Genomic DNA, 14,137 nt, shown 5'->3' with positions numbered 1-14,137 from the left:
TCACTTCCATTCTGTGTGTTCTTAACCCATTTAGACATGGTGTGTAACACGTGCGTGTATATACCTTTAGGACCAGGTTCAATTTTCCAAGGCTTCTCCATTTCGAGCCAGATGTTTTATATGTGTATATTTTTAAAACATTTGACAAATGGAATGCATCGTGATTCACTGAAACACTCACAGGTAATACATAACCTATTATGGGAAATGTAGTCTGTTTTTTAGCGACTAATTATATCTCGATCTGCTTCAAGATGAGGGATTCGGATTTTTGAAAATGTGGGCAATTCTGTCAACTGTTCAGAAAACCCTCAGGTTTAAAGTGGTTGATTTTGAAAAACTATTCAAGTCTGTTTTTATTCTGCACCTTAGGTTTGAATATGTTAAAGCTTTAGTAAGGACACATGATCCGTGGAAGATCAGTAAGACAGAACAAGCACACACAAAGGAAGTGGTAACAAGGCAGGACATGATTCACCTGGTCGCTAAGGTCTCTGGAGACGTAGAGCAGTATGTCCTTAGCCACATCTGCAAAGAGCTGCTCGCCTGATACCTGAAACACCAGAAACACATAGCAACATGTGATTTATGTCCAGGATCTTACCTGCAGCATTCAACAAGAGTGCTGAGGAGGCTTCTACAGCCTCATTAAACACAAGTGTATGTGTGGGTCTGTATTGGAGTTTGCCTTCATGCTTGTGCCCTAATTAACTTTCTGCATCTCAGTCTCTATCCACTGTGAAAAACAGGCCAGCCCGTCCCACACTCAGGAAAAAAATACAAACATTCTGATGACGCCGTTTATTGTTGCATCCTTTTTCACCACTGTGGGAAGTCATTAGAGTTGAATCGATTTGCTCTTTCTGTTTTTTCCTGTGGAAACTGGTTGAATGGAAATCAAAGATCCTTAAAACAACTACCCAAATGTGATGTTTGTGTGCAACAGCAAATGCACTGTGATTATGAGAGGACTCTGCTGCACAGCTAATGTTTTCCAAGTCACTCACCAACGTTTTTTTGCTGACTGGGTAATATGATGATAAATTACTAGGATAAAAGAGATAAGGAATGATGGAGGGATAATTGCCCTGTCAGATAGGCAAAGAATACACACGCACGCACGCACACACACATGCACACACACCTGGGAGGCAGTTATGTAGGCCACAGCCAGCTGAGCTTGGTCATACAACATCTTTTCGAAGTGCGGAACATGCCAGGAGGAGTCAGTAGAGTAACGATGAAAACCCTGAGAGAGAGGGACATAAAGAGAGCATTGGAGGAGATACAGTATATACCGTCTATTGGTTGCACTTGCACACTATATTATTAGAGCCAGTTTTCCGTTTCTCTGGAAACATAACCTTGTGCAACGTAAGCAAATCTAACCTGAAATGAAAAAAATGGAAAGCTAAAGTTAATGGTAATAGAAAGACTAATAAAGTACATATGGTGGTTTCTATCAACTAACTTGTGCTGCAAGAAGTAAATATTCTCAATTAGCAATAATATTGATTGATCATGTTCTTTATTACTCGATTCATTGGAAAATGGATATTATAACTTCTCAAGCCCAAAACATTGCTCTAAAACTGTGTTGTTTTATCTGGTCAACGTCCGGCTGTAGAGTAAAGTGGCATCTTCTCAAACTGGAGAAGCTGGAACCAGAGAAAATTTGATTTTTTTTAAATTAAAGAAATTAGTGAAATGCTAATAATTGATAAATATAAAAGTTACAGTTAATCTTCTGTTGACTGTTAATTTAATTAATAGTGAGAGTCACTGTAGAACAAAATGTTTGATACATTGACTGTATACAAAGACGGACGACATGACAGCATCCAAAAAGTGAAGCCAAAGAGTCTCTATCACCCCCTGGTGGCTGGCTGCAATAACAGTCACAAACCCTGCCTCCTTCATGTTAGTGGATGGGACATGGATCATATTAAAAAGCCAAAGTACACCTCAAATACATTTTTCTAAAATAATGTCCTTTTTAGAATTTCTCATCACATTGATGTTTATTCACGTGACTATTTTCTGATGTGTTTGGTTTGAATTTGTTATTTGATGCTATAAAAAATAATTCATTATAAAAATTGCTCAAGTTTGTGTATCAGCAGGTTTGTGGCTTTCAATGTGGAAGATGGCACAGTTTGTATATAGGATCTTTCGGCCTTCATTTCTGCACATGTGGCAGATTGGAGATGCTTTGTCTGTATTAAAATACGGTCTATGGTGTGAACCTGTGCCACGTGGTCGTGGATGCCTCCCAGCGCCATCATGCGGAGTGTGTGCAAGGCCATCTGAAGAGCCTCAACCCCTTCTGACGTGGAGCGATTCACAGACCAGTAAGACATGAGGAACATCAGATTCACTATGGAGTGAGAAAGAGAGATGGAAAAATAGTGAGGTTTGGGGGGGGGGGGGGGGGAAACACAAAAGTGGGCGGGGTGAACATTCAGGGTCTTTCTCGTCTACCTGGTTTCGGGAACTTGGGAGCATCTCTGAAGCCTCCGTACTCCTCCTCGTAAGAATGGGCCAACTGCTGGAAGCAGCGATTAGCAACATCTGGGGCCAGAGGTGGACTCTCCCCAGGGTTTGCAGCTACAGCGGTGCCTTTCTTTAGAGCTTCAAGGATCCTCTCCCCGCTGGACTCCAAAGCAGGACGGTTATTCTGCCACTGGGGAACATAAGTCATACATACCAAATGTAGTGATAACAGAGATGACGCACGAGGCTGAGAACTATTTACCAAAAGAAACTAGGGCAAAAAACAACACTAACACTGAGGACGTCATAAACATGAACACACTTTAAGATGATAAGAGATTTGGATTTGTTCACTTTTTCCTCCTCTGCTGCTGCATTGCCCCCTCTAGCCCACTGATATTACTTACATCTGCGAAATTAAATGTAATTATAATAATAAGTGTTGCTTAAAGGAACAATTTACCATTTCGGGAAATATGCCCACTTATTTTCTTGCCAAGGGTGAGCTGAAAAGATCGTTACCGCTGTCATTTCCACCCATTAAATATAAGGCCAGGAGACAGTTAGCCTAAATCAGCATTAAGGCTAAAAGCAAGGGGAAGCTGCTCACATTGCTCCATCTAAAGGTTTAAAAAAGAAACGTCAAGACTATCTGTGCTGACACACACAACACAAACAAGCCTGTTTACCTGTTCCATGATTCTGGACAGGACTGTCTTGAGTCCAGGTCGTCTCCCATGGTCTCTAGGAGGAAAGTAGGTGCCTCCGATGAAAGGTTTAAGATCAGGGGTCAACCAAACGCTCATGGGCCATCCTCCACCTCCACTTGTTGCCTACAGATGTTAGCAACCAAAAGACATGACACAACATTAGCTGAAGAAGAGAGATAAGAAAGATCTACCGGAGAAAACAAGTGTGCACACACCTGAACAAAGGTCATGTAGACCTTGTCCACATCAGGTCTCTCTTCTCGGTCCAGTTTGATGCAGACAAAGTTGTCGCTGAGAATTCTTCCAATTTCCTCATCCTCGAATGACTCCCTCTCCATGACATGGCACCAGTGGCACGTCGAGTAGCCCACTGGTGGTCAGGGAGGAACAGAGATCCACAGATAATAAGACAGTTCACGTCATCTCATATCAAAGCTTTGTCTAGGTATGAGTTACATGGACTTCAAGGAGATAGATTCCCTTCTCTCAAACTGAAGCATCAGGGAATTTGGAATGAAGTCGCCTAAAAAAATGAACTGAGGCACCCATGCTTGGAAATCCAGACTGACCTTGACCCTCATTTTATTATGAATGGAACCATGGGCACTGACATGTGACCAGTTATGACTGGTGCGAGTACAAACTCTCAGCGGACATGGAACAGGGAAAGTAGGGTCAATCCTTTTGTACCAGGTGTAAAAGCAGCTTCCTACCGGATAAAAAAATCGGTTTGTCCTCGTTCCTGGCTTTGTCGAAAGCATCTTGTCCCCATGGATACCTAAAACAAATATCACGTCGGTCTGTGTAATATCAGCATTCAGGATATATATACATATGTGCAGTTTAGTCACTCACCAGTCGACAGGGTTGTGCGCATGTTGTAGAAGGTAGGGTGACCTCTCCTTGGCTAACCTGTTGGTGTGTCTGTGAGGAGTGGAGGGTGGACCTTCACCCCCTGATGCCATGCTCATGAAGACAGACGGACTGGACACAAACATACCCACTGTTTTGAAAACGGCGTTGATAATAGAGTGCACACTAGTCCAGGTATCAGACTGCTACAGCCGAATTGTTTGCTTCATGAAATTGGTTATTTTATATAGATAAAGATGTATAGATGTTTTGTGGCTGGTGCCTATACAGATATTTGAAAGTAATACACTTTCAATATATGTTTCAAATTGGCATATTTATTATAAATAAAACTGCAAAGAAAAGGAAAATACAAATACAACCCAATATATAGAACTTGAATTAAGGAAACTATAACTTTTATACATAAAATATTAACATAAATGCATATGTATTGTGCATTTTTTCATTGGCCCATATAGGTAAACATACACACTGATAAAATATGTCTGTGAAAGGCTCATATCATATAATCGTATCATCTCATATAATTATGTTTTGCTCGATGTTGTTTGATTGTTTATTTGCAGGATTAAGCAAAAACTACTCAACCAATTTCCATAAATGTTTGTGGAGGGGTGGGGCATGACCCACTGATGAACTCATTACTCATTTTCATTCATGGTTCTTGATGAAAGAAAACTGACATGTTAATTAAAGGTCCAGTGTGTAAGATTTAGGTGAAAGAGATTTTTGACAGAAATTGAATATAAATTAATCCTAGTGATGTTTTCACTTGTATGTTTTATCTAAGAGGGGGGTCCTCTCTGTTTACTGTAGTTTACTATAGTGCAATTTTTACTATAGTACTCAGCTAATTTGGTGCAGATCCAAATAAAAATCAGGATCTAGTGAATTTAAATCTGGTTTCATAAGTGGGTTGATGTACTCTGACTGGTATTCTAGTTATTTAGCTGTAATCGTCATAACAGTGGGTCAGAGACCATTGAGTGAGGAAGTGGTATCTGACCTTTGAACCCCAGTGTACAGCTCAGTCAGTGACTGAAATACTGATGCAAATACAGGTCAACAAAATAAGTGTGTCCAAATACGTGCACAAATACATCACTGACAAGACCCACAGTTTGACTGATGTTGACATGTCCCAGCAGGAGAGCCCAGTGCAATAGATGCAGACACCTGTGTGTGTTATGCTCAGTGTTATTATTACAGCTGAGGGTTTCCTGCAATGAAAAGTCAAATGTCTGCTGTTAACAATGTGCTATTTTAATCCCCCCTAAAAAGGTAAACGTGTATTTCCAGTGTCCTTGTCTAATCCAAACTAATCTTTATTGACAGTGTGCAGCCTGGCCTGCCTTATGTTGCTTAAAGTAGCATTCATAGTATTAACCCGTGTCCTGATGAGCTGATCCTGCAGATGCTGCTTCTCAAGCCTCGCTGCAGCTGTGAGCCGATCTGCAGAACTCCGTTTCAATATCAGCTCATTTTATATGACGTTGCTTTTCAGCACACATTTAAGCTCCAGAAAACATGGCTGAACTCGTTTTATTTGAATAACAGCCCTTTTCTTGAAATTCGGCTTAATCGATGCGACAAATAGACGCATATCCAGCTCGTTCTTAACACGACAACCACAGGGAGTTAGCTACATTACAACGATACAGCAGGTGCAACGTTCTGCGCAAACTAGCTACAAAATAGAGCAAGTTATTGAGCATAAGGGATGTTTGGCAGCTTATATAACTAATACCGAATTATTGCTTGAGGCATTTGGGTTATCTATGGACGTCTTTGTTAACAAGAGGATGCGCAGTGGCCGTGTTGAAGCATCGGGAAGTTTTAAACTGTATTATTGTTAAGGGAGTTCCGCATGCCTCTACTCGTCCCGTCTCCACAGCCACACTTCACGTGTTAGCTGTTTACTTGTCTCTGGCTAACTTAGCGTTAGCAGCGGCCGTGTTTTACCTGAGGAAGCGGGCCGGCTGAGGATGGAGCAGCGGGGACTGGTCGCCTGGTGGTGGGAGGGGAGTGAGTCTGAAGCCCCTCGCGTTGCCCCCGGACCTCTGCTGCCAGCTGTCCGCTCCACAGATCCCCGCAGTCAGGAGGCGAGCAGGCTCACTGCCGCTGCTTGTGGACACCGACCGACGCCATGCGAGTCTTAGCATCCTAATCCACCGAGAGTGTCGCTGTGACCTCAGTGAGCTCAAGTTAGCCACTTATTAAGCTAACGTTAGCCACTTATTAAGCTAACGTTAGCCACTCAGTAAAGACACCAACAACTTTCACACGTGAGGTTGTCACTTTACTGCAATGCCGTAAATCCACACGCGGTGGCGCCAGCAGGACAAGAGGCGCACTAGTATATAAAGTTTATTTATCAGTAGTGGAGGAGGAATTGAAGTATTTCACTAAAGGAAAAGTACAATTGAATGTCCAAAATAGTACTCAGCTAAAAGTAAAAGTACCACATAAACGTGTTTACTTCCTCATGTAAAGTTGACAACTTTATTGCAATACCATAAATCCACACAGGGTGGCGCCAACAGGGCAAGAGGCGCACTAGTATACAATGTTTCTTTATCAGTGATGGAGGAAGAATTTAAGAAATATACTTCAGGAAAAGTACAAATGAATTAACAGAAATATACAATATAGTACTCAGCTAAAGTAAAAGTGAATTTTATTTCAATATCTCGTACATGATGCAGAAATACATTTCATGTGCCACTGCACTTTACGCACATTTCTTTACAAATGTCACAAGGCGTATACTATCAACATATTCTCTGTATTTTTTTAAAATCTCATTTCATGTTTTTATTTTCTATTCTATTGCCTATTTTATATTTTGATACATTCACATGTTCCCTTGCCTACCTCATTCTGTCTGTGTGCCATGTAACCAGAGAATTTCCCCAACATGAGATTAATAAAGTTTCAGTCCATCTGAAAGACTGAAAAAACTGTGTTTGTTAATGAATGATCACAAGACGTTCGACAGAATTCCACTAGGTTTTCACTAACTCTGAAATATTGAGCTGGACAACCGTTGAGACAAAGTTGTGTCGAGTCACCACATCTGAGGCGATGATGTTGGGTCTTTGGCCGGCTTGCTGTTTCACCCACTGCAGCAGCGTGGGCTGACTCCTCTGTAACACCTTCGTAAAGTTGTCATTGGGACGGAAGATGTACTTGAGTACCTTGGCATCTTCCGGCAGGGTCAGGTTCAAGCCACATACGTGGAAACCTGCAGGACATGGGACGGGGAAGCGGGACACACACATACAGCTGGGACATGTGTTTGTCAACAGCATACTCAACCAGATGAGAGGCAGGAACACAGAGAACTCACCTTGAGAAGACCGTGTTTTTTCTAAAGCCTGGCGGAGTTTTGATTCCACTTCTGCAGGGTCCATACTATTACCATAGCAATACGGTATCCTACCCCACATCTCAGGGTGCTGATTTGCCGAATAATCATATGAAACTATAATGTTTCTGCCTTGGTCCCAGCAGTTCTTCAGTGAAGGAATGTTCCACTGTCATACATTGAAATATGTTATTTTGACTTAAAAGCAGTGTTGTGAGGGACAAGATATGTTTGGATTAATACAAAGATTAAGTATTGTTACCGCTCTATGGAGAAGTTTGGATCCAAACAAGGTCTTGATGAAACCGATGAGATGGATGTGGAGCTGCTCCTCGTTCTCTTTGGGGAATTTAAAGTGGGATAAGGCCAGGATGAGGATCTCTTTGGGGTGTTTCTCTGCCCAGTCATGAATCATCCTGAGAACAGTCTGATCACAGCAGCAGAGTGGGAATTCATAAAACACCTGGAATCTTCTCTTCTGTAGTACTTCTTATTTAAACGGAAGTCCTTATTTCACCTTCGGGGATCAATTAAATCCTCTACTAAAATGGTCACATGATGTAGCTACATTTTCCAAGAGATCTGACAGGAGTCTGACGTGTTCAACTTGGTTCACAAACTGACTGAACCTGTTTGTTCTATTTTTACTAATAATGAATGTATCACATGTCCAAATTGTGTGCTTTCTCAGGCAAATAGGAACAGTTCACCTGATATGTATTGCACATACATACAGAAAGACAGACATTGTGGAATTGTTAAGCAGATGGATTCTAAAAACAGGAATAAACCCACAAAGCTCCTCCGTTGACTACGGATCCACAAAGGCTGATTTACTCTTAAATATTCACATATGTAAGCGGAAGTGTTCTTGTGATTATGTTTATCATTTCTTTTCTTTACCTCCACATCAGTCCGTGTACACAGCCCATGGTAAAAGTAAAGCCTCGTCGGCTCAGTGTCGTCTGGCTTGCGAGCGATCCTCAGGTCAAAGTAGCGAACTCCTGCATCCAGTTGCTTTGTGATGGACTCCTCCTGCAACACAAGCCACCACAACAGTTTACATCCCCCCTCTCTTTTTCTTCCATATGCTCCAACACATCCAGCACTGGCAGGTTGTAAACTCCCCTCACCTGAGTGACGGCCCACTTGCGCACAATTCGACGTGCACAGCAAATCTTGCTCAATCCCTTCAGGTTATCAGGCTCTATGATAGAGGAGCTGACGTCCAAATCGTAAGTCATTGAGTCGTGGCTTCCTAGGAATTACAAAACATACACACAAACAAACGTGGTCAGTGAGCAGTGAAAACCATTTGTGGTCATTTAGAACTCGTTGTTGGTTTGTCGAACCGCCGTTCTGTCGGTTGTTTGGTCGGTCCATCGCTTGTCCAGACGGAAAAACCTGTCCTGCCATTTTGATCGCCATGCAAATTAGTAGACATTTATTATTCCCAAAGGAATAATCCGAATGACTGTGTTGATCCTTTGACTTTTCCCATAATACCACATGAGGTCAACATCTGTGGCCCGTAGTGAAAATTGTTTCAGCTTCATACCTGGTATGGCCAGATTGCAGAGAGGAATGTTGTGTAGGTCATCTGGTAGTTGCGACATCCAGTCACAGTAGCTTGGGGCTTGTCCTCTCCCCGTGTCGTCTTCTGCAGACATTTCAGTTTCTACAAAAGACATCTCAAACTCAATTTGCAAATATAATATGATGGCTGTACAGCACAGAGTCAATTCATTTTAAAACAAAGCTGACGTAAAGGTCAGAAGATAAGTGAAACCACCACTCACTGTGTTATGGTAATCCTCGGCCTTCCTGGATTTCTTTACCCCCTGCAGTGGGTTCAGAGAAGAGTTGTAGTCATTGTCCTGTGGTGCTCCTCAGAAAGCTGCAGTGGTTATTTGACCTATGATGATCTCGTAGGACTCCGGTAAGAAAGACAGGCATGAGTCTGTTGTTGTGAAACAGGTTCTGCCACTGAAGCCTACTGAACGAGGAAGTAGGCCGCTTTATGAAGAATATCTGGAGTCACTTCCTCATACCTTTAACATTCACTCTCAGTCCAGCAAGTATGGTGAGTAAAGACACTCTGCAGGCTTGTGTCAGTCAGATCCAGCTGCTGACCACAACCATGAATAACTCAATCAGTTGAGATTTGACTTATCTGACAATTCATTCATACTTGGAATTAAAAGTTAAATGTGCACATGCATCACATTGTCTGGAAGTTCAACCTACAAGGTTTTGTATAGGACTAAAGAGTACATCTATCCACTAATCTGAAGCACTCATGACAAGGACCTGAAAAGTGTTGACGTCAATGGGAGACGTGTTTACACACACTGAATTGTGAAGGGCCTTCCTTAATATTTTTAAGAATGGAGGTTTTCTTGCAGTTTACTCTCATTCCCTGAGAATTTCTTTCAATTTCAAGCAGAATTGGTATTGTACACTGAAATATCCTGAACTGAACCGATATTCAAAAAATCAAATGGAATCAAACCCTGAACTGTCAAGAAAAGGTACAACAGGTGTAGTGTGTAGTTGTTTTCACTAGGTTATCTCTTTTCTGTTGCTCACCTTACGTTTACTGATCATTTTGTAACACATTAGAGATTTATGTTACAGTGTGCAATCTAGATGAGACAGACTGGAACGTCCAGTGTGCTCAGTTACACAGTTAGTCTGTTGCATGTACGTTTTGTTGTGGTGCCATCTTATTTAAGTTTTCATGGTAGCTCACTGTCCACACAGATTTAGTCGTGTCTGTTTGTGGTACAGTTCAATAACAAAACTCAAGTCAAAGTGATATAACTCTTTTTATTCGATGAGAGAAAATGGAATCATTTATAAGACAGAGAATAGATTTGAGTCTCCAGCATCACATATTACAGTTACATTGGAAATCATGCATGTTCAAAGTCTTGCTATTGTACTAGGATATGTTTATAATTGCCGAAAGGCTGTGGTTTCTGATTGCTGAGAGTTGACTTAGGTTATTAATTAGCCTGAGCCAGACCCACCATGTTCTGGGCTCTGTTGAAGATGGAGAAATACTTTCTGATGAAGACATCCCCCAGGATCCACAGGCTGTCACCTCCGTTGCCGAAGCCGGTACGGCAGCCGAAGTATTGGGACTGTGGGAAGGATTCAGGAGAAGAGTTTCAGACAGTGAGGTGGGAAAATGCTACAGGCTGGAAGGGAAATAAACACTTACCTGACGGACGTAGGCAGAGGCTGGCAGAGTGAATTGCTGTCCGTGGATGTGGAAGGTCACATCAGGCATTTGGCTAAGGTTATCACAGTTGACAACATACTGATTGCAGAGGGAGAGAGAAAAGAAAGTGAACGAAATGAGAGAGCATCAAAATATAGTTTTACTCAACTGTAAATACAGAAGAATTACACTTACGTCTCCGTTCTGGCCGCTAGCTCCCACGTATCTGTTGATGTTGCTGATGCTGCTCTGAGGTCCAACGATCAGGGAAGTGCCAGTGTCCACGATGGCCTGGCAACCACCATTGCAAGCCACAACCTGACCATTGACAGTGACACTGAAGTGGAGAAAGTAAAGACACGTGTCAAACACCTTTGGCCGTTTTATCACATTACCAATGTCTGCATGGATTTTGAACTTTGGCTCTACCTGTCCACTGTGATCTGCCAGTACAGCTCGTTGGAGAGGGGAATCCAGGTGATGGCGCCACTGTAGTGGTTGGAGTCAATACCACCGAAGGTCACCACGCTACCTTGCTGAGAGTTACTATAGTGGAAAGCGAGAATGTACTGATATACATGCTAAAAATCTCAGTTGTAAAAGTTTATGAAGAAAATGTTAGAATGCTGTACGGTTCTTCGACATCCAGAAGTATGTCCTCTGTCCCTACATACAAAACTATGGTGTCCTTACGAGCTCAGGTACACGGAGAAGAGGTCCTGGTCGACGAGACCTTCCCTCATCATGTTGTCGAAGACAGGTGTAGCGCCGGAGGCAGACAGGCGTGGGTAGGCCAGGCCCAGGATACCGTCAGCACGCATGTACTGCATGAAGGGAGCTTCTGACTCACTCAAACCGAAGATCTGGTTCTTCACAGAGATACCACCCACCTGAAAACCAGACATCAAGACATCAAGGGATTTTAAATAATCTCAAACTCACAAGATCACGAGACATCTTGCAACAAACTATGAAATATGAGATTCTGCTGCAGCAATTTCAATTTATCAGAGTAGCTTTTTGAACATGACAAAGGAATAATCAATGTGTAAGTACAGCAGTTCAAAATCTTACTGTACTGTTACTTTAGATATTGTTATTTCTCACCGTCACAGTGTCGTATCCAAGGATGCCGGTCATGCTGCCGGTGCCATAGCGGATACTGAGAGAACCACCGTTGTTCCTGTAGGTGCTGCTCTGGCCAGGGTTGAACTTGTCATGGTTGTCTAGGCAGTTACAAAATGTGCAAAAAATATATATTAGCATAACCTCAACTATGCTCATCGCTTCTTAGACACCTGCCTCAGACACATCAGAACCCTTCTGTCTTTAGTTTCCCTGTGTGATCTGACTATTCTTCTATTATTCAGCCTAAATTAGCAGATTCTTTCAGATCCTTCCAAGCTGACATACCTTCTGACCACTACAAGTCCAAAAACCTAAACCCAAGTTCGGAAATCTTACAATCATTTCTGGTGCTCACAGGCAACCAGTGTAATCTTCTAATGATGGGAACACCTTCAAATTAGAAGACATAACCTTCTAACGTTGTTACTGAACCTCCCACCAGTCATCTAACATCTGTGTGTTAAAGGTTTATTAAGGTGTATATGCATGTACAGTTTTACATACTGCAGGCTGGACTGCTGCAGTAGATGGAGGGCACCCACAGGTTAGAAGAGCCGGTGTCAAAGACGACCTTGAAGGACTGAGGAGGTTCTCCGATGGAGATGATTCCATAGTAAGCCAGCTGGAGACGAAGAGGAGTTACAAAGGTGACTCAGGACCAAAATCACACATTTGTAAACGTTGGTCTGTTTAGGCTTGAGCCTCTGTTACTTACGTCAGCGTCATTGGTCATGGACTGGTCGCCCACTGCAAAGCGCTGGTCAAACTTGACCATGGGGTTGTATGGGTACTTGAGCCTGTAGCCCTCCCACAGACCCTGCTCCTCCAGGAACTCCCTGGCAGTCTTACCTTTCTCCAGAGGGACCCTAGGATTCACACGACAGCAATTTCAATTCTTTACCTCTTATAAACGTTTTATTGATTTAAATAAAATTAAAAAAAATCTAGAATAATGCCAAAGATGGAACATAACGCCACAAAGTGTTTTCAAACAGTCTTGGGGTTTGCAGAGCCAGAGCTAACATGGAGTAAACTATTTGAGCGATCTCCGCATCCTGACATTTACATTAAAAAAACAAGAGCAACCTCAAACCAAAGGTGGGCGGCTCCCTAATACCAGCGACCGCTCATGAGTAGAAAAGCCGTGCTCATTTTCAAATCTATGCTTAAAACTTAACTCCTTCTGCCCCGTGGCTGTCTCTCTCTCTCTCTCTCTCTCACACACACCATTTGAACCATTGGCCAAAGCAGCCACCTGTGCCAGTGGTTGAATCGGCTCGGAATGCATGGTTTAGGTTGTCAGGAAGCTTCTACTTTATAAAACATTTTGCAAAAAAGTGTGTGTGCTGCTACTGGAGTCACCGCTCATCGAGACAAACGTGAAGGTTTAAGTGGTGCAGTCTACTTACTGGATAAGGCACTCGGACAGTGCCACCATGGCACACACAACAAAGGCCCACTTCATCATCACGACGCTGCTGTCAACTGTGGAAGATAAAGTATCTCAAATCTGACTCCTGTCACTCTGAGGTTGATGATATTACAGTGAAATGCTGCAATAGAAATGATAGCATGTCTTTGATCATGTTACTCACCTGTATACTGGAGACTGAAGACAGGAGACGGACTCGCCTCCTTTTATACAGGTGGACTGACATTTTACCATTGCACAATGATAAGGCAACAACACACACAACACACCCCGACAAATAATAAGTAAAGATAAGGCACGGAAAAATCAAATCACTGACCTCACAACAATCAGTTGTGTGATTAAAAGAAGGACAGCAAACTTTCAGAAAAAACTTGGATGTGTCTGCAGCACATGTCCATGTTGAAGGTGCTGACAAGTGAGAGCCAAGCGTTTCTTTGCAAGGTCACAGGAAATGATGTTAGAGATAAAATGTAGTTCTTATAAATCTGTTCACTTTTTGCCAGCACTTTCTGCATTTGCGTGTTGCTTTAATTTATTTTGCCTGGGCACACACACACACACACACGCGCACACACACGCACACACACACACATTCTTGGTAATGACAGTGTTTGTGCTCATGTGTTTACTTGTTGGTCAAGGTCTTTCCTTTAGATAAGTAATTATTTGAATTAAAACTGATAAAATAATCATAGAACTGCGCTATCACTCTGGAGTGTAGGACTTTTACATCATAAAAATCTGTTCCATTCAAGCACTCACCAAACAAGCTCACATCATACTGATTAAGCCGATCAGCACCAGCCAAATCTCTGTATTTTACAGTATAGCACAGTAGTGAATATGGTGTTGTCACTCCTGCTCTAGCACACTGATAGCAATAATTGATGATTCTCATTCCC

The 14,137-nt window shown here is 42.3% G+C and overlaps 3 protein-coding genes across 5 annotated transcripts in view; all 3 read right to left on the bottom strand.

Annotated features, from left to right (window-relative positions):
* The window catches only part of spata20 (spermatogenesis associated 20), a 40,405-nt gene extending 34,030 nt beyond the window's left edge, over nucleotides 1-6,375 (bottom strand). Inside the window, exons 1-9 of one of the 2 annotated variants that reach the window (XM_020083538.2) lie at nucleotides 6,042-6,375; nucleotides 4,059-4,187; nucleotides 3,917-3,981; nucleotides 3,419-3,573; nucleotides 3,183-3,326; nucleotides 2,482-2,683; nucleotides 2,247-2,377; nucleotides 1,145-1,249; nucleotides 479-553 (exon numbers count right to left, since the gene is read on the bottom strand). In XM_020083538.2, coding sequence (XP_019939097.2) covers nucleotides 479-553; nucleotides 1,145-1,249; nucleotides 2,247-2,377; nucleotides 2,482-2,683; nucleotides 3,183-3,326; nucleotides 3,419-3,573; nucleotides 3,917-3,981; nucleotides 4,059-4,187; nucleotides 6,042-6,241 — 1,206 coding nt within the window. In that variant the 5' untranslated portion in view covers nucleotides 6,242-6,375. Of the gene's footprint in view, nucleotides 1-478; nucleotides 554-1,144; nucleotides 1,250-2,246; nucleotides 2,378-2,481; nucleotides 2,684-3,182; nucleotides 3,327-3,418; nucleotides 3,574-3,916; nucleotides 3,982-4,058; nucleotides 4,207-6,041 lie in introns of both variants that reach the window. The other variant, XM_069517567.1, reaches the window with a different exon arrangement.
* A 364-nt stretch (nucleotides 6,376-6,739) lies between these two features.
* LOC109626800 (PI-PLC X domain-containing protein 1-like) lies at nucleotides 6,740-9,436 on the bottom strand. Its single transcript, XM_020082962.2, has 7 exons — nucleotides 9,246-9,436; nucleotides 9,005-9,124; nucleotides 8,580-8,704; nucleotides 8,350-8,481; nucleotides 7,709-7,873; nucleotides 7,429-7,615; nucleotides 6,740-7,323 (listed from the first exon to the last, which is right to left on the bottom strand). Exons 2-7 carry the CDS (start codon nucleotides 9,114-9,116, stop codon nucleotides 7,085-7,087), a joined length of 960 nt encoding a protein of 319 aa, XP_019938521.2. The 5' UTR covers nucleotides 9,117-9,124; nucleotides 9,246-9,436; the 3' UTR covers nucleotides 6,740-7,084.
* Nucleotides 9,437-10,261: 825 nt separating this feature from the next.
* Nucleotides 10,262-14,105, bottom strand: LOC109626771 (pepsin A-like). Of its 2 annotated transcripts, XM_020082929.2 has the most exons (10): nucleotides 13,396-14,105; nucleotides 13,210-13,285; nucleotides 12,516-12,666; nucleotides 12,305-12,422; nucleotides 11,780-11,898; nucleotides 11,366-11,562; nucleotides 11,102-11,218; nucleotides 10,868-11,009; nucleotides 10,673-10,771; nucleotides 10,262-10,592 (listed from the first exon to the last, which is right to left on the bottom strand). In XM_020082929.2, the coding sequence occupies exons 2-10, from the start codon at nucleotides 13,266-13,268 to the stop codon at nucleotides 10,455-10,457; spliced, it is 1,140 nt and encodes a 379-aa protein (XP_019938488.2). In that variant the 5' UTR covers nucleotides 13,269-13,285; nucleotides 13,396-14,105; the 3' UTR covers nucleotides 10,262-10,454. The 2 variants fall into 2 exon arrangements, with proteins under 2 accessions (XP_019938488.2, XP_069373629.1); XM_069517528.1 differs by having other exon boundaries at nucleotides 13,210-14,105.
* Nucleotides 14,106-14,137: the final 32 nt, after the last annotated feature.

The sequence above is a fragment of the Paralichthys olivaceus genome, chromosome 21 (assembly GCF_024713975.1).
Source record: "Paralichthys olivaceus isolate ysfri-2021 chromosome 21, ASM2471397v2, whole genome shotgun sequence".
Taxonomy (NCBI): domain Eukaryota; kingdom Metazoa; phylum Chordata; class Actinopteri; order Pleuronectiformes; family Paralichthyidae; genus Paralichthys; species Paralichthys olivaceus.
This window is presented reverse-complemented; position numbering and strand designations above follow the sequence as displayed.

Bases quoted from the DNA above. Each gene is read 5' to 3' on its own strand.
- LOC109626771 (XM_069517528.1), bottom strand. From the start codon at position 13,268: ATGATGAAGTGGGCCTTTGTTGTGTGTGCCATGGTGGCACTGTCCGAG. The intron at 12,667-13,209 runs GTAAGTAGACTG...TGTGAATCCTAG, and splicing joins CTGTCCGAGTGCCTTATCCA to GGTCCCTCTGGAGAAAGGTA. The intron at 11,899-12,304 runs GTATGTAAAACT...GTAACTGCCTAG, and splicing joins CTGCAGCAGTCCAGCCTGCA to ACAACCATGACAAGTTCAAC.
- LOC109626800 (XM_020082962.2), bottom strand. From the start codon at position 9,116: ATGTCTGCAGAAGACGACACGGGGAGAGGACAAGCCCCAAGCTACTGT. The intron at 7,874-8,349 runs GTAAAGAAAAGA...TGCTGTGATCAG, and splicing joins GTACACGGACTGATGTGGAG to ACTGTTCTCAGGATGATTCA. The intron at 7,616-7,708 runs GTAACAATACTT...AATGTATGACAG, and splicing joins CCAAACTTCTCCATAGAGCG to TGGAACATTCCTTCACTGAA.